Source organism: Dama dama, chromosome 16 (assembly GCF_033118175.1).
Source record: "Dama dama isolate Ldn47 chromosome 16, ASM3311817v1, whole genome shotgun sequence".
Classification (NCBI taxonomy): domain Eukaryota; kingdom Metazoa; phylum Chordata; class Mammalia; order Artiodactyla; family Cervidae; genus Dama; species Dama dama.
In genome coordinates this window covers 25,835,911-25,854,319 of record NC_083696.1, presented here as the reverse complement: position 1 = coordinate 25,854,319, position 18,409 = coordinate 25,835,911, and the positions used below count along the sequence as shown (strand labels likewise).

General features: G+C 39.4%; 1 protein-coding gene across 4 annotated transcripts in view; it reads left to right on the top strand.

The window, feature by feature from the left end:
* The window catches only part of ZNF169 (zinc finger protein 169), a 49,694-nt gene extending 31,682 nt beyond the window's left edge, over positions 1-18,012 (top strand). For 3 of the 4 annotated variants that reach the window (XM_061163591.1, XM_061163588.1, XM_061163589.1), the window contains 3 exons: positions 361-487; positions 974-1,069; positions 16,003-18,012. In XM_061163591.1, the coding sequence (XP_061019574.1) occupies positions 367-487; positions 974-1,069; positions 16,003-17,552 (1,767 nt within the window). In that variant the 5' untranslated portion in view covers positions 361-366 and the 3' untranslated portion in view covers positions 17,553-18,012. The remainder of the gene's footprint in view (positions 1-360; positions 488-973; positions 1,070-16,002) is intronic. The other variant, XM_061163590.1, reaches the window with a different exon arrangement.
* The last annotated feature ends 397 nt before the right edge of the window (positions 18,013-18,409 follow it).

Here is an 18,409-nt window from a genome sequence, read left to right as displayed (position 1 = left end):
GGCATATGCCTTATAATAGCTAAAATAATCTTTTAAAGTGAAGACTAAAGGAGGAAGAGTCCATCTATCTGATTTCAAGACCTGTGGTATAGCTGCATTAATCAAAACAGTGTTTTCCACAGCATCATAGATGTAGAGATTGACAGAACGGAACAGAGAACCCCTGAATAGACCCCCAGCAATGTGGGAAGAGGTGTGGTAGTCTTGAATACATGGCAAAGGGTTCTGGTTGAAAGCAGTGTCTACAGGTCTCACCTGATGTCCCAGGCCAGCCTTATTGCTGCCTCAGCCCTGGCTGGTAACTTAGGTTAAGTTGACTAGCGGGCCTGTGTGGTGAGCAAGGATGTGCTTGTGTTTTAGGCATTAATGGCCTTCAGGGATGTGGCTGTGGCCTTCACCCAGAAGGAGTGGAAGCTACTGAGTCCTGCTCAGAGGACCCTGTATCGGGATGTGATGCTGGAGAACTACAGCCATATGGTGTCGCTGGGTAAGGATGACTTGCCCCATGTCTCAGACTCTGCCTGTAGGCCTCTTGATGTTTAATGGAGTAGCCACCATGCTTTTGGCTCAGAAAGAAACATGTATTTTCTCCGTATCTCAGAGAATGTCTGGATTCTGTAGAGTTGGAAATGGTGAAGTTGTGCATGTGTGTGTATTTGTGTGATATGACACTGCATTTCGAGGCCCCTTCCAAGGCCAGGCCCTCCTCTAAAGTGATCTTACTTCAGACGGCAGAGTATTTGTATTCATTCAAGCATAGGGGAGAATCATATACTGCCTTCAGAGCCAGGATTCCTCCCTCCCCTTAGTCATCTTTTCTCAGCATTCAGAGAATCTTTGTCCCCATCCATGGCCCCTGCCTGGCTTTCCTACCCGCTTCTGAGTCATTGCATTCCCTGGCTGACTCTGAGTTCTGTGATAGCCTCTTAAGTCACTAACCAAATGTCACCTTGATTTTTTTCCCTGTGAGTAGGTATTGCCTTTCCTAAACCAAAACTCATCATACAACTGGAACAAGGAGACGAGCCCTGGAGAGAGGAGAGTGAATGTCTTCTGGACCTTTGTGCAGGTAAGTGGAAAACAGAAGGCAGACAAAGATCAGGGCAGTGAGGTGCTCAGCAGGCGAGGAAAGAGGAGCATCTGTAAGCTTCTGAGGAGGAAGCTGTTCCTCAGGCCTGCCTTCCATGCCATCCTACTCAGCCCAGAGAGGGCTTCGCTGGCCACCCTCTCTTTCCTCCCCAACAGAGCAACATCCACTCACTTGGTGTCCCTTGTCCAACACTTCTAGGATCTTCCCATTCTTGAATTTTTGTTAGTTGACCTGATCTTGAACATAGCACTTGTCCTCTGAGACTAAGTCATCTATCCCTGCTAGATTCTGTCCACTTTTTATTTTTAAACGGGTAATGTTTTCATGCAGCAGTTCTACCACATAAGTTCCCATAACTTTGTTTCTTTTATGATGTGTTATTTAAGATTATACCAGAATGTGAAGAATTATACAATGAGTGCCAGTTTGCCTTCCCTGCAGCCTAAGTGGTGGTGGTGATTTAGTCACTAAGTCATGTCCAGCTCTTGTGACACTGTGGACTGTAGCCCATCACGCTCCTCTGTCCATGGGATTTTCCAGTCAAGAATACTGTAGTGGTGTTTTGCTGAAAGTTTTCACTTTTGTCTCAGGTTTAAAGGATTTGTCAACAAAATAAGCCACTCATTATATACAAATAAGTAATAAAAATATTTATTAGAGAATTATCTGGCTTACTTTCAATATACTAACATTGAAAGAAAAGTGAAAGAGAGCAGAGGACATCACCAATTTGGGTTTTCACCAACATTCAGATTTAAACAGTACTGGGAAGTCCCATGTCACAGCACATCTGGAGTTCCAGTTGGGAAAAGGCTCCAGGCAGCATGTCTGCTCCGTGGGTGAGACTTCAAAGATTGCAGTTTGGGGTTCCCGCTTATAATCCCAGGATGCAAACAGGATGCTTATCATCAATCTGTGAGCAAATTGCAATTCTGGTTTCGTGTTATGCTGTTTGTTTTCTCATGTAAAACTTGGAATGTTGTTAAGGTCAGGGCTTAGTTGGCCAGGCCCCCTTCAGGAGCTTAATAAACTCCAAGATCTGCTCCCTATGATATCTATTGTGTTTCTCTTCTGACACTCACAGCAGGTGTGGCTGACATTCACAGCAGGTGTAGCTGACATCCACAGCAGTAGTCAGGGCAGTGTCCAGGTAGGTCAGAAGCAAGGTCAGAAGCCCGCTCTGCTCTTTTGCCTCTGAAGCCTGGACAAGACTACTTCTATTTTATTTCTCTAACAAGTGGGTTGCCGTTTCCTTCTCTAGAGAATCTTCCTGACCCAGGGATTGAACGTGGGTCTCCTGCACTGCAGGCAGATTCTTTACTGACTGAGCTACCAGGGAAGCTTGCAGACTAAGAAATATACCATTATATAAGACCAGGTGATACCTGGTGATACCTTTCCTGGTTGTGTCCCGCTCCTTCACCCTGCCTCTGAGAATCTGACTTCAGCATTAGCATGCCTGTGACTGCCCTTAGCTTTTTATCCCTTCAGGGAATCTTTTAACCATATAGAGAGTTCTTTTGCGTGTTTGTAGACATCTCTGCACATAGTACCATATTGTATACCTCCTTCACTAGCTATATGTGAGATTCATATTAAAATGTGCAAGTTTAGTTTATACTTTTAACATTTGTTATATATTGATTTCATTATATGAATATTTTAATGCAGTTGAATTACCATTTTTCTTCTTTTGGACATTTGAGTTATTTTCAGTTTTTGTCTATGAAATAATGTTGATGTATATTCTTATTTCTTCCTTGGAAATGCATGCAAGTGTTTCTCTCAAGATGCATACCTAGGAGCACAGAGACTGGTTCATGGGTGTGGGTCGCCTCAACCTGATTAGGTTATACATGTGTTCTGAATCTGTTCAATGCCATATTACACTCCCAGCAGCAGTGATGAGTTCTTGTTCCACATCCTCACATTTTTCACCCATCTGTTTGGTTTGTGGTGAAATGTCATAGGGATTTGGCTTTCCAGAGAGCGTGAGCATCTTTTCCTGTGTTGACTTGGTCATTGGTATTTCCTTTTCTGTGACTTGTCTGTTCAGGGTATGTTCCTACTTTTGATTTGGGCTATTTCTGTTATTGAACTGTAGAAATTCCGTATACATTCTGGAAACATTTAGATCTTTAATCCAGGAGGAATTAATTTTATGTGACTGTTGGGAGGTAAGGATAAATTTCTGCCTTTTTTTTCATTCTTTTATTTTCAACATTCTTGGCATTTTATTTTTTGTTATTTATTTTTGTTTCTAAATACAACCATATATGTGTACTTGTACTTTATAGCAAACTCAATACTTTTTTCTTTTAAAAAAAGAACTATTAATAAACTATAATTATTGTATAATAGAAAAACATTATTATAGTATAAGGTATGATATGCTAGGAGGTATAAGGTATGATACCTTATGCTAGGAGGTATAAGATTTGACACCTTATGCTAGGAGGTATAAGGTAAAATTTGTTAAGTTTTGATATCTGCACAGTCATAAAACCATCACAATAATCCAGATTCTGAGCATACCTATCACTGCAGAGTTTCCTTGTGCTTCACTATAATTTCTATCTCCTGCCTCTGCCTGTCCTCCCCTCTCTCCCTTACCCAGACAACCACTGACTGTTTTCTGTCATAGATTTGTTTGCATTTAAAAAATTCATATAAATTAATCATGTTAATTCTTTCACCCAATATAATTATTTTGAATTTTAGCCATAATGTTGGGTGTGTCAACAGTTCATTTCTTTTGATTGCTGAGTAGTAATATAGATATCACAATTATTTAGCCATTCATGGGCTAATGAAATTTCAGTAGTCTCTAATTTTGATGAATACAAATACAGACTATATGAATATTCATGAAAAGTATTTGTGTAAGCATATGCTTTCATTTCTTTTGGATAAGCACCTGGAAGTGTAATGGCTGGGATGGATGATACAGGGTATATTTAATTTTTAATGAAACTGACCAAGTAGCTGCACTATTTCACATTCCCACCAGTAGTGTGTGAGAGTTCCATATGCTTCACATATTTGTCAACACTTGGTATTATGATTTTAATTTTAGACATTTTTATAATGGTGTAGTAGCATCTTATGTGGTTTTACCTGACATTTTCTTAATGACTTGTAATGTTGATAGTCTTTTCAAGTGCTTATTTGCTGTTTGTATATCTTATTTGGTGAAATGTCATCTGAAATCTTTGGCCAATTTGAAAAGTTGGTTTCTTATGTTTTTATTGAATTTTGCAAATTCTTCATATAGTCTGTATAGAAGTCCATTGTTTGATTTATAAGTATTTTCTTTGTGGCTTGCTCTTTATCTTCTTAGTAGAGTTTTTTCAATGAGAATTTCTTAATTTTGGTGAAGTCCAAGTTTCAATTTTTCTCTCATGAATTTCACTTTTGGTGATTTATTTAGGAAATTTTTCCAAAATGAAGGCCAAAAAGAGTTTCATGTATTTTTCCTTTTAAAAGTTTTCTAATTTTTACTTTTCATTTAGATCTAAGTCTTATTTTGAGTAAATTTTTTTTACTTGATACCAGGTCTGGATTTAAGTACAATTTTTCTTGGTTTTTTTTTTTCTTTTGTATACAAATATCCAACTTCTCTAGCACTAATTTATTGAAAAGACAACCCTTTCTTTGAATTTCCTGTGCACCTTTGTGTAAATTAATTGTGTACGGGTCTATATCTAATATATACTCTATTTTTTTCCACTCTTCTATTTATCCATCTTGATGTCAGTACCACATAGTCTTGATTACTGCAGCTTTGTAAGAAGTCTGGAACTTAGTATAAATCCTTGAACATTTTTTCTTTTTTGAAGTTGTTTTACTTGTGCTAGATTCTTTGCATTTCCACATGGATTTTAGAATCAGCTTGACAATTTTCAACGAAATGCCTGTTGGAATATTGATTGGGATTGAGTTGAATCTACATCAATTTGAGGAGAATTTACATGTAAATCGTATATTCTGTCATCCAGTACATGAACACAGTCCCTCTATTTTTATGGGACTTAATATTTGTCAGCATTGTTTTATAGTTTTTCATACAAAGGTCTTATGCATCTTATCAGATTTATCCCTCTCTGCTTCATATTTTTCATGCTATTTAAAGTACTTTAAAATTTCAGTTTGTTGATAGCATATAGAAATAAAATTAATTTATCTATACTGATCTTGTATCTGGTAAACTTGCAAAACTTGTCATCCTAGTAGTTTTGTAGATTCTATATGATTTTCTACATAAATGACTAATTATTTTTAAGTAAGTATACTTCACTTCTTTCCATTCTTTGTGTCTTTAATTTCTTTTTCTTGCCTCATTGCACAGGCGAGAACATCAGTGCAATGATGAATTTAAATGGTGGTGGAAGTGGACATTCTTTCCTTGCTCCTGATCTTATGGGGAATGCTTTCCTCCTAAGTGTAAGTTTTGTAGCTACTCTTCATCAGCTTGATAAGCTTCCTTTCTCTTCCTTGTTGATGAGTTTTTACTGGGAATGGATATTGGATTTTGTCATTTTTTTGTGGCATCTTTACAGATGATCATTTGTGTTTTTCTTTTTCTGTCTTTTATTATAATTTAGTAAATTATACATTTTTGTTGTTAAATCAGCCTTTTATTTATGTTTATACAATGCACTGACATTCAAATTTCATCAGTTGTACCTTCGTTTTGTGTGTATGTGTATATTTATTTAGTTCTTTGAAATTTTATATATGTACATTCATGTAACTACCACTGTATTCCAAGATACAGGACAGTTCTATCATAAGAATCCCCCTTCTGCTACTCTTTTATAGTCACAGCCTACACCCTCACGTGTTCCCTCTCTTCATCTGGCAACCACTAATCTGGTCTCTGTCTCTATAGTTTTGTCATTTTAAGAAAGTTATATAAAAGGAGTCACATCATGTGTTACCTTTGGAGGTTGCTTTTTTTTTTTTCTTTTGCTATCCATACAAATTGTTGTATGTACTAATATTTTATTCCTTTTATTGCTGAGTAGTAGTCCATGGTAAAGAATGTATCAATACTACAGTTTGTTAAACCATTCAAGAACATTTGAGTTCTTTATATTTTTGGCTATTAAGAATAAAGTTGCTGTGGACATTTGTGTGTAGGTTTTTGTGTGAATGTATGGTTTTTGTTTCTGGCATAAATGCCCAGAAGTGCAAGTTGCTAGCCTGTATGGTCAATATAGGTTTAGTTTTATAATAAAATGCCATACTCAATTTCCAGAATGGTTATATCATTTTATATTCCCATCAGCAGTGTTTTGAGTGATCCAGTTTTTCTGCATTTGTGTCAGGATTTTGGTGTTAACACTATATATATATATTTTTTATTTTAGCCATTCTATCAGATATCTAGCAGTATCTCCTTAGTTTGTGGGAGTAAGAAGTTTAGTACAAGCAGTTCTTCTCTGAGGAGAGCTGAGTAGCTCAGCGTATCTGAGTAAGTTCACTGTAGCAAGGCTTTACTCTTCTTGCAAAGAGACTTGCATTCTCCCCATGGGTAGATTAAGAGCTTATGAGGACCTGTTCATAGGTGGCTGTTGCTGTCATTTTGTGAGGTCTTCCTGGCATGTCCTTCAGTTCAGTTCAGTAGCTCAGTCATGTCTGACTCTTAGTGACCCCATGAATCGCAGCATGCCAGGCCTCTCTGTCCATCACCAACTCCCGGAGTTTACTCAAACTCATGTCCATCGGGTCGGTGGTGCCATCCAACCATCTCATCCTCTGTCGTCCTCTTCTCCTGCCCCCAATCCCTCTCAGCATCAGCGTCTTTTCCAGTGAGTCAACTCTTCGTATGAGGTGGCCAAAGTATTGGAGTTTCAGCTTCGAAATCAGACCTACCAATGAACACCCAGGACTGATCTCTTTTAGGATGGACTGGTTGGATCTCCTTGCAGTCCAAGGGACTCTCAAGAGTATTCTCCAACACCACAGTTCAAAAGCATCAATTCTTCAGTGTTCAGCTTTCTTCAACAGTCCAACTCTCACATCCATACATGACCATTGGAAAAACCATAGCCTTGACTAGACAGACCTTTGTTGGCAAAGTAATGTCTCTGCTTTTTAATATGCTATCTAGGTTGGTCATAACTTTCCTTCCAAAGAGTAATCATCTTTTAATTTCATGGCTGCAATCACCATCTGCAGTGATTTTGGAGCCCCCCAAAATTAAGTCTGACACTGTTTCCACTGTTTCTCCATCTATTTGCCATGAAGTGATGGGACCAGATGCCATGATCTTAGTTTTCTGAATGTTGAGTTTTAAGCCAACTTTTTCACTATCCTCTTTCACCTTCATCAAGAGGCTCTTTAGTTCTTCTTCACTTTCTGCCATAAGGGTGGTGTCATCTGCATATCTGAGGTTATTGATATTTCTACTGGCAATCTTGATTCCAGCTTGTGATTCTTCCAGCCCAGCATTTCTCATGATGTACTCAGCATATAAGTTAAATAAGCAGGGTGACAATATACAGCCATGACGTACTCCTTTTCCTATTTGGAACCAGTCTGTTGTTCCATGTCCAGTTCTAACTGTTGGTTGCTTCCTGCATATAGGTATAGGTATAGGTTTCTCAAGAGGCAGGTCAGGTGGTCTGGTATTCCCATCTCTTTCAGAATTTTCCACAGTTTATTGTGACCCACACAGGCAAAGGCTTTGGCATAGTCAATAAAGCAGAAATAGATATTTTTAACATCTGCTTATTCCACTCAGACAATTATTTTCCCTGAGTGGTTGGCAGGTGTGAGTGTGTCTTAAGATCTAATCTAATCTGATCACCAAGTGGTTCTGGCAAAGACAATCTAACAAGTGGTGAGAGGAAAGACATAGTTTCTTCCTAGGTTAGCTCATACTGGTGGTGGGCAGGCAGGGACCTACAGACTCAGGTCCAGGATGTCCACTTGAGCATCTTTGGACACTGCAGTTTTAAAAGGGCCAACTTCTGATAGTTGATTTCAGCTTGGTGGGCACCATGAAAGTTGATTGGCCCCAGGAATAATGGGTAGCATGAATATCATTAACTAGAGTTTGTTTCTTTTAAGGTAGAATTTATTTACTGGAAATGCAACATTTTAAGTATACTAGTCTGTGAACTCAAACAATGCATATATCTCTATAACACAAACTTTATCAAAATGCAGATTACTGTTATCCAGATAGTTCCCTTGTGGCCCATCCCAGTAAACCCCTGCTCCCACCCCTCAGAGGTACCACTGTTTTTCTGATTCTGTTTCACCATAGATTGGTTTTGCCTGCTGTACAATTTTGCATAAAGGGAATCATATAATACTTTCTTTTTTGTGTAAGGCTTCTTTGACTCAGTATATTTTTTAAGCATCATCCATGCTGTGGCATTTATCAGTAGTCTATTCTTTCTTTAACATCAAATAATGTACCATCATATGAATATATACATATGACTGTTTATTCATTCTCCTTGAGAGTCACCTTGATGGCTTCCAGTTTTAAGCTGTTTTGAAAAAGCTGCTGTTAATATTCTTATGGTAATTTTTTTGCTGGATTTCAACAAACCTTTGTTTTCCATTTTCTTTGGATACATACCTAGGATGTATTAGTTTCCTAGGGCTGATTTAATAAATTACCACAAACTGAGAAGCTTAAAAAAAGAAACTTATTCTTTCACAGTTCAAAATCAACCTGTTGGTGGGGTTGGTTCTTTCTGAAGTTTCTGAAAGGGAGTCTGTTCTGTGCCTCTCTCTTCACTTCTGGTGGTTGCTGGCAAGCCTTAGTGTTCCTTATCTTATAGCTGCATCACTCTAATCTCTGCCTCTGTGGTTATACAGCCTTCTTCTTTCTAAGTGTCTGTGTATCCAGATCTCCCTCTCCTTGTAAGGATACCAGTCATTGGATCAAAACTCAGTCTAATTGGAGTATAACCTCATCTTAACTTGATAACATCTGCAAAGACTCTTTCAAAATAAGGCCACATTTATATGTTCCAGGTTGACATTCATTTTGGTGGGATACTATTTAGTCCAGTACACTGAGTCATAGGGTAACTGTACATGTAGCTTTATAAGAAATGACTAGACCTTTTCCAAAGTGGTTGTACAATATCTCATTTCCATGATCAATAAACATGTGAGAGTTCTTGTCACTTCACATCCTCCCCAATAGTTTTCCTTTTATCTTTGGTGATGGATGTGTACAGTTATCTCATAGGGGGCTTCCATTTTGCTCATGGTTAATGACGTTGAGTCCTTCTGTGTGCTTTTTGATCTTTTATATATATCATATACTTTGTGAAGTATACATTCAAATATTTCTCCCAGGTTTTCTGCACTGATTTTTATAATTAAATTTATTTTTAATTGAAGGATAATTGTTGTACAATATTGTGTTGGTTTCTGCCAAACATCAACATGAGTCAGCCATTGATACACCTGTGTCCCCTCTCTTGAACCTCCCTCTCACCTCCCTCCCCATCTCACCCCTCTAGGTTGTTACAGTGCTCCATTTTGAGTTCCCTGAATCACACAACAGATTCCCATTGGCTATCTATTTTACATATGGTAATGTATTTGTTTCCATGTTACTCTCTCCATACATTCCACCTCTCCTTACTGCTCCCCACCACCTGCATTATTTTTCATTATTGAGTTTTATGAATTCTTTATTAATCCTCGATACCAGTCTATTGTCATTTGTACATTTTGCAAATATCCTCTCAGTCTGAAGCTTTTGTGTTCATTTTCTTAACAATAACCTTTCATATTTTAATACTGAGGAAGTCTTTTTCTTTTCTTAAATTTTTTTGTCATTTATATTTTCTTTTAAATGCTGTTTAGTTTTAGCTGCTTTTATACTTAGATCTGCAGTTCATCTTGAATTAACTTTTGTATATGGTGTGAGGCAGGAATCAAGGTCTTGTTATTTTTTTTTTCCCATGTGGATACACAGTGGCTCTAGCCCCATTTGTTGAAAAGTCTTGTATTTCTCTCATTGGATTGCTTTGTTGAATATCTAATCGCTGGCTAAGATTAGGTTTATTTTATACTCTGTCTGTTCTATTCGTTTGATTAGTACGTCTGTCCTTAAACCAAACCATACTGTCCGTGCTACTGTAGGATCACTGAAAATCTTGACGTCAGGTAGTGTAAGTCTTCTCCTTTTGTATGTTTTTTCCCCCAGGGTTGCTTTGGATAGTCCTCTGCATTTCCACTTAAATTTTAGGATCGGTTTCTCATTTGCAAAAAGAAAGAAAAAAAGAAAACCTGTGTAGTGTTTATTTTGAGATTTTACTGTATCTATAGATAACTTGAGGTAGAAATTACATCTTACCAATATCAACTCTTACAAGCCACTACCTAAATCTTTTCAAATTCATCTCAGCAAAATAAACATTTGTGAGATGCAGCTAAAGCAGAGTTTAGAAGGAAATTTATAGCCTTAGGTGCTTATTTTAGGAAAGGTCTATGATCATTGACTTAAGAAGCTAGAAAAAGAACAAAGTAAATGCAAAGTGAGTGCAAGGAATAGAATAAAGAAAATAAGAGCAAAAATCTGTGAAATATAACATTTTATTAGCAGAAAAATTTGCCATGAAAATGTTGAATGTCTGAAAAGAAAATGATACATTGCAAAAAATGAAATTTAAAAATAAATTTTAAAATAAGTAAATAAAAAAAGAAAATGATATATTGCTACTAAATTATATATTGCTGCATAGACTAATCAAGAGAAAAAGAAGACATAAATAATTCAAGAGTGAAGGGGAAGTTACTACATATTCTTGATACTTTAAAAGGATACTAAGGGGATATTATGAACAAGTTTATACTAACAAGTTTAACACTTTATATGAAATGAATGAATTTACTACAGATACAGGATGGGACAAAATCTGAATATAGTACATTTTTAAAGTAATTAAGTTGGTGGTGGATCCCCAAACCCAAACAAGTGATAAAAACATTCCATATTTTAAAAGAATTACACACCATGCCCAAATGGAATTTATTCTACATATGCAAAGCTCAGCACTAGAAACTCTGTACTATAGATTAGTCAATTTATATATCCTCTGATAGAAGCTTTCTTTCCAGCTCTCTTCCTTTCTTTTTAAGTCCTCAGCAAAGTCACATTTGTCATCCATATTTCTACCAGCAGTGTCTTCTTGCTTTTTCTAGTATGTACCTCAACTCTTTCAGCCTCTAACTGTCACCTAGTTCCAAAGCCACTTCCACAAATTTTAGGTATTGGCTATAGCAGCATCCCACTTTTTGGTATCAAAATCAGTATTAGGGTTATTGAGTAACAGAACCATTTGGATGTATGTGTACACACACACACACACACATACACACGCACACACACACACATGATGTATTATAAAGAATTGGCTCATGTGACTATGGAGGCTGAGAAGTTCCAGGATCTGCAGTTAGCAAAATGAAGACATATGAGAGCCCATGGTTCTCTCAGGCTCTCAGTCTCAACACCTAGGAAGAACTACTCTTTCAGATTAGGTGTGATAGCAGGAAAAACAAATACAACTCCATCTGTCTCCTCTCCACCACTCACATTCCCATGTACCAGCCAGAAGGCAGTTAGCCTGGAAGAATTCCCTCTTATTTGGGAGTTGTTGTTCAGTCACTAAGTCATGTCCTACTCTTTGAGACCCCATGGACTGCAGCACACCAAGCTTCCCTGTCCTTTACTATCTCCCAGAGTTTGTTCAAACTCATGTCCATTGAGTCAGTGATGCCATCCAACCATCTCATTCTCTGTCACCACCTTCTCCTGCCTTCCATCTTTCCTAGCATCAGAGTCTTTTCCAGTGAATCAGCTCTTCACATCAGGTGGTCAAAGTATTGGAGCTTCAGCTTCAGCATCAGTCTTTCTAGTGAATATTCAGGATTGATTTCCTTTAGGATTGACTGGTTTGATCTCCTTGCTGCCCAAGGGACTCAAGAGTCTTCTCCAACACCACAGTTCAAAAGCATCAGTTCTTCAGTGCTCAGCCTTCTTTATGGTCCAGCTCTCACATCTGTGCATGACTACTAGAAAAACCATAGCTTTGATGTCAGCAAAGTGATGTCTCTGGTTTTTAATACGCTGTCTAGGTTTGTCATTGCTTTTTTCCAAGGAGCAAGTGTCATTTAATTTTGTCACTGTCTGCAGTGATTTTGGAGCCCCCAAAATAAAATATGTTACTGTTTCCACATTTGCCTCATCTATTTGCCATGAAGTAATGAGACCAGATGCCATGATCTTAGTTTTTTTAATGCTAAGTTTTAAGCCAGCTTTTTCACTCCTCTTTCACCCTGATCAAGAGGCTCTTTAGTGCCTCTTCACTTTCTGCCATTAGAATGGTATCATCTGCATATCTGAGGTTGTTGATATTTCTTCTGGCAATCTTGATTACATCTTGTTGAGTCATCCAGTCCAGCATTTTGCGTGATGTCCTCTGCATGTAAGTTAAATAAGCAGGGTGACAATATACAGTCTTGACGCACTGCTTTCTCAATTTTGAACCAGTCTGTTGTTCCATGTCTGGTTCTGACTGTTGCTTCTTGACCTACATACAGGTTTCTTAGGAGACAGGTAAGGTGGTCTGGTATTCCCATCTTTTTAAGAGTTTCCACAGTTTGTTGTGATCCACGCAGTCAGAGGCTTTAATGTAGTCAATGAAGCAGAGTAGATATTTTTTTGGAATTCCCTTGCTCTTTCTATGATCCAACAGATGTTGGCAATTTGATCTCTGATTCCTCTGCCTTTTCTAAGTCCAGCTTGTACATCGGGAAGTTCTTGGTTCATGTACTGCTGAAGCCTAACTTGAAGGATTTTGAGCATTATCTTGGGAGAGGGTCAGTCTTTTGTTCTACTCAGGCCTTTCAACTGCTTTACTCAGTCTTCCTATTTAAGTGTTAAAGTCTTCCAGAAACACCCAGCTGCTGCTAAGTTGCTTCAATTGTGTCCGACTCTGTGCAACCCCATAGAAGCCCAGAATAGCGTTTAAATGTTTGGGCAACCTGTGACCAGAGCAGTTAATGCATAAAATTAACTGTCACATATTTTAATATTTCTTTTATATTGTCTTAAAATCATGGAGATGGCATATTATGAAAGTTGTCTAGTTTCCAGGGATTATTTCAGATTCTTATCAAAAGTGTTCCCTTTTTTCAAATGTGGACCAAGTCTTAAAATTCTTTTAATTGTTAAAAAGCAGTGAATGCACAGCATTCTTTCTTCTATTGTAATCCAGTACCTGTGGCATCCATTTAACTCATTGGTATAATTTTATTCCTTACAATTACAGCTGCAGAAGGAAAAATTTCTTTAAGAAGCCATTAGGCATGGATTTTTTTTGTTTCCTTTGGGATGTTTGTTGAACATCCCAACATGGACAGTTGTTGAAATACTTATTGGTCTGAAAAATCAATTGGCATGAGAGTAGCTGTAGGTTATAAAAGAGTTTATAAACTGATCTTTTCTGTTATATCTTGGAAACTTTTATGATTATCTAAAAAGAATTACCTTGGCAAAATTTTATTTCTTTTTTTATTGAGGAACTTGGATGCTTAAAGCCACAGTGAACATTGTAACTCTTAATCATTTTTAGTTAAAATTTGTCACATTACTAGATAGGCACAAAAATTTTGATGAATGAACAGCCTTAGTAGAGACTAAGGCTCCTATAAGGACAGCGTTAACTGTATTTAAATCAGTCACTGTGTTTAATACAGAAGACACTGGACAGCATACCTGTAATGGAGTAGTTTACCACTGGCCTTAGACTTTATGCCCAGCTGGGAGCAAAACAGCTCAAGGAGAAGGCAGTGGCTGCTTTCCTCTTCCCATCGCAGATAGATCATAGACAAGGAGACAATAATGCAATACTGAAAGCTCAGCTGTCAGAGCTTTAGAATTACAACGAAATTATTTCTTGGAAACTGCTAGCCAGAAATGTACATGTCTGCCATGAGTTTTGAAAATGTGGACAGCCTAGCTTAACAAAATAAACTCACTCTCGGTTCAATGGGCTGAGCTAAAGACCAGCCATGGTGGGACCCCTGATGGCCAGAACTGTATAGAAAGACTGAAAGGATATTCACTCTCACTGGCAGTCCAGTAGGGTCAGCACTTATGAGTGATCGCTGTTGCTGGTGCTGCTGCTGAGTCTCTTCAGTCGTGTCCCACTCTGTGCGACCCCATAGACAGCAGCCCACCAGGCTCCGCCATCCCTGGGATTCTCCAGGTCAGTCAGGGCTATTTCACAGGATCCTCTAGATTTAGCATCACACACACACACAATGAAGTTTACTGAATAGTTTGCTGAGGAGGAAGTGTAGGGCCTTTTAAGTGTTAGGAAGGGCTTTCATGGTAGCTATTATTGTTAGTATTAAAAGCTGGTATCTTAGACAAGACGGAATGAGTAACTTTCTGTAAAAGGGTCAGAAAGTAAATATTTTAGGCTTTGTAGTTTTAATGTTTTTTTGTTGCAACTACTCACCCTTGCTTTTGTATGTGAAAGCTGCTATAGACACAACATAAAGATTGAATGCGGCTGTGTCCAATAGACTTCTTTACAAAACACATGATTGGCTGTACTTTGCTGACCAATGTTGTTGATTGTTCATAAAATACATCTCAGTTTTGATTGGTGAAGAAAGAAACATGTATGTCTGGAAAGGCCTGGTGTACTGAGTTTATTTAAGGTTCATGGTATTTTTCATCAGCTTCAGGTGGATAGAAGCAGGATGATAGAACAAGGCATCCAAATTTGATATCTGCAAAAATGATTTTAGGTGGAAAGTTTCCATTTACAACAATTTGTATTAAAAAAAAAAAGCAAAGCACTGAGAAGAGCAGGTCTTAGATTGATTGGGGTCACTGGGAGCCAAAATCATTTAAGGGATTGTAGGCCTAAACTATGTCTTCGTGTTTCACTGCCAAATCCACACACCGTGTTAGAGGTCCCAGCACATAATCCTCTAGGAAATACTTATTTAGGACAGGAAACACCTTCTGGTTCACTTCCCACATGGATCTCTGACCTGTCCTCTATACTGCCTCCACTAGGTAGTTCAGTTCAGTCGCTCAGTCGTGTCCAACTCTTTGCGACCCCATGGACTGCAGCACGCCAGGCCTCCCTGTCCATCACCAACTCCCGGAGTTTACTCAAACTCATGTCCATTGAGTCAGTGATGCATCCAACCATTTTATCCTCTGTCGTCCCCCTTTTCCTCCCACCTTCAATCTTTCCCAGCATCAGGGTCTTTTCAAATGAGTCAGTTCTTTGCATCAGGTGGCCGAAGTATTGGAGTTTCAGCTTCAACATCAGTCCTTCCAGTGAATATTCAGGACTGATTTCCTTTAGGATGGACTGGTTGGATCTCCTTGCTGTCCAAGAGACTCTTAAGAGTCTTCTCCAACACCACAGTTCAAAAGCATCAATTCTTTGCTGCTCAGCTTTCTTTATAGTCCAACTGTAGAGTGATTCCCTTTTTTGATTCCATCTTTTCTTATAGGAAAAGTCCCTAAAGAAATTTGTAATAAGTTATATATTTTAACTCTCAGTAAAAGCATATGTTTGTAGATATTGTTTACAGTGGCTGTGGCTTGTAGGATAATTGTATTGGGGGCACATGTATAACTCTGATGGCAGTGATTTATAGGGCTAGATCTGCCTGTGATACTTTCTTAAAACTCCTTAAGCTGGGCTGATACTTAGAGCTGGCTCTTTATGTGGATTTTATGTGTTGTAAAAGGTATGCATTAATATGTCACCATGGGTTGGAAGGAAGGTCTTTGAAGGAAGTCTTTGTGTGGGAGCATCTGAGGAATGAGAGCTAGACAAGTGTTACCATCCACAAGATACCTTTGGTGATTTTTACTGACACTTTCTCTCCAGCAGAACAAAGAACAGAATTCCAGCCCTGTCTCTCCTGCCCGGTGACTTTTTCCAGTCCACAGATCCTCCATCAATATGTGCTCTGTGGTCACTCCCTTCAGATCTTCCCAGGTTCATCTGCAGAAAGCCACTTCCTACTAGAAGCTCCAAGCTGCTTGAAAGACAAAGTAGAAGATGGAGAGAGAGAAGGCTCTGGCACTGTGTTTGGGAGGCTGCGGCTGAGTGGGACTTCAAGGGCATTTTTCAGCTCATCTCAAGGTCAGCCAGTAGACCAGGGAGGCAATAGCAGTGGAAGAATAGACCAGGGGATGATCTCTGATGAGGCAGATGCAGTATTGACAGAGACAAACATCTCAGAATCTGAAGCAGTCATATGTGAAAACTATAGACTAGGATTTAACACAAAATCAAGCCTCTTTAGCCTCCAGAAGCATCATGTGTGCCCTGAATGTGGCAGAAACTTCTGCCAGAAGTCAGACCTCGTCAAACACCAGAGGACTCACACGGGAGAGAAGCCGTATAGTTGCAGAGAGTGTGGGCGAGGCTTTGGCCGGAAGTCCTCCCTCACCATACACCAGAGGAAGCACTCAGGGGAAAAGCCCTACGTGTGCAGGGAGTGTGGGCGACACTTCAGGTATACATCCTCCTTAACTAACCATAAGAGGATACACTCCGGGGAGAGACCCTTTGTATGTCAGCAGTGTGGGAGAGGCTTCCGCCAGAAGATCGCCCTCATCCTGCACCAGAGGACACACTTGGAAGAGAAGCCCTTTGTGTGTCCAGAGTGTGGAAGAGGCTTTTGCCAGAAGGCATCACTCCTTCAACACCGTAGCTCGCATTCAGGTGAGAGGCCCTTCTTGTGCCTGGAGTGTGGGCGTGGCTTCAGGCAGCAGTCACTGCTCCTCAGTCACCAGGTCACACACTCAGGAGAGAAGCCTTATGTCTGTGCTGAGTGTGGGCACAGCTTTCGCCAGAAAGTCACCCTCATCAGACACCAGAGGACACACACAGGGGAGAAGCCTTACCTGTGCTCCGACTGTGGGCGTGGCTTTAGCCAGAAAGTCTCCCTTATGGGCCACCAGAGGACGCACACAGGTGAGAAGCCTTATGTGTGCTCTGAGTGTGGGCGTGGCTTTGGTCAGAAGGTTACCCTCATCAGACACCAGAGGACGCACACAGGGGAGAAGCCTTTTCTGTGTCCGGTGTGTGGACGTACCTTTGGCTTCAAGTCACTTCTCACCAGACACCAGAGGATACATTCAGGGGAGGAAGCTGATGTGTATGGAATATGTGAGCAAAGACTTGGTCTGAAGATCCAACTCACCTCTGACCAGAGGACACACTCAGGAGAAAAGCCATGTGTGTGTGATGAGTGTGGACGTGGCTTTGGCTTCAAGTCAGCCCTCATCAGACACCAGCGGACACATTCAGGAGAGAAGCCGTATGTGTGCAGGGAGTGTGGTCGTGGCTTTAGCCAGAAGTCTCACCTCCACAGGCATAGTAAAACCAAGTCTGGCCATCACCTCCTGCCACAGGAGCTGTTCTCTTGACATTTCCTTTCCTTCCCCATGAGTGTTTAGGAGGCAGAAATCACTAGGAAATATTCCACTTCCTTTAAAATGCAGTTGCATTTTTTCAGTGATCATAAGATAGTTGATTTATGGTTTACTTCCTGCATTGGCAATGTGTTTTAATTTGCCAGGGCTGCCATAACAAAATACCACAGACTTGGTAGCTCAAAGAACGGAAGTTTATTTTCTCATAGTCCTGGAGACTAGAAGTCTGAGATCAATGTGTGGGCAGTTTGGTTGTTATTGAAGTTTTTCCCCTTGGCTTGCAGATGATTGCATTCTTGCTGAGTCCTGAAATGGTCATTTTTTCCCCTGTGTGTGCACTTTCCTGGTAACTCTCTCTCTTCTTTCTGAGGACACCAGCCATACTGGGTTAGGGCTTCACCGTATGACCTTGTAAAGGCCCTGTCATCAAATAAAGTCATGACTTTATGTGTTATGTTATGACTTCAATACGTTAATTTGGGGGAACAATTCAGTCTTAACAGCTCAGTCCTCAGGACCCCCTATATTCACATTCTTCAAGTACAAAATACATTCACCCCAAAGTAACAGCAGCAAAAGTTTTAGCCCATTTCAAGTTCATCTCTACATTAAAAATCTCACCCAAGTTTCATCTAAGTTGAGTGTGGATGAGACTAGAAGTGCATTTCATCCTTTTCAGCTGTGAACCTGTGAACCAGACAAGTTATTTGCTTCCAAAATACAATGATGGGACAGGCAGAGAGTTCACATTCCCATTCTAAAAGTGGAAAGGATTGATTGGTCCCAAGCAAGTTTAAAATGTTACAAGGCAAATTCTATTAGTTTCTAAGGCATGAGAATGGTCTCTGGTT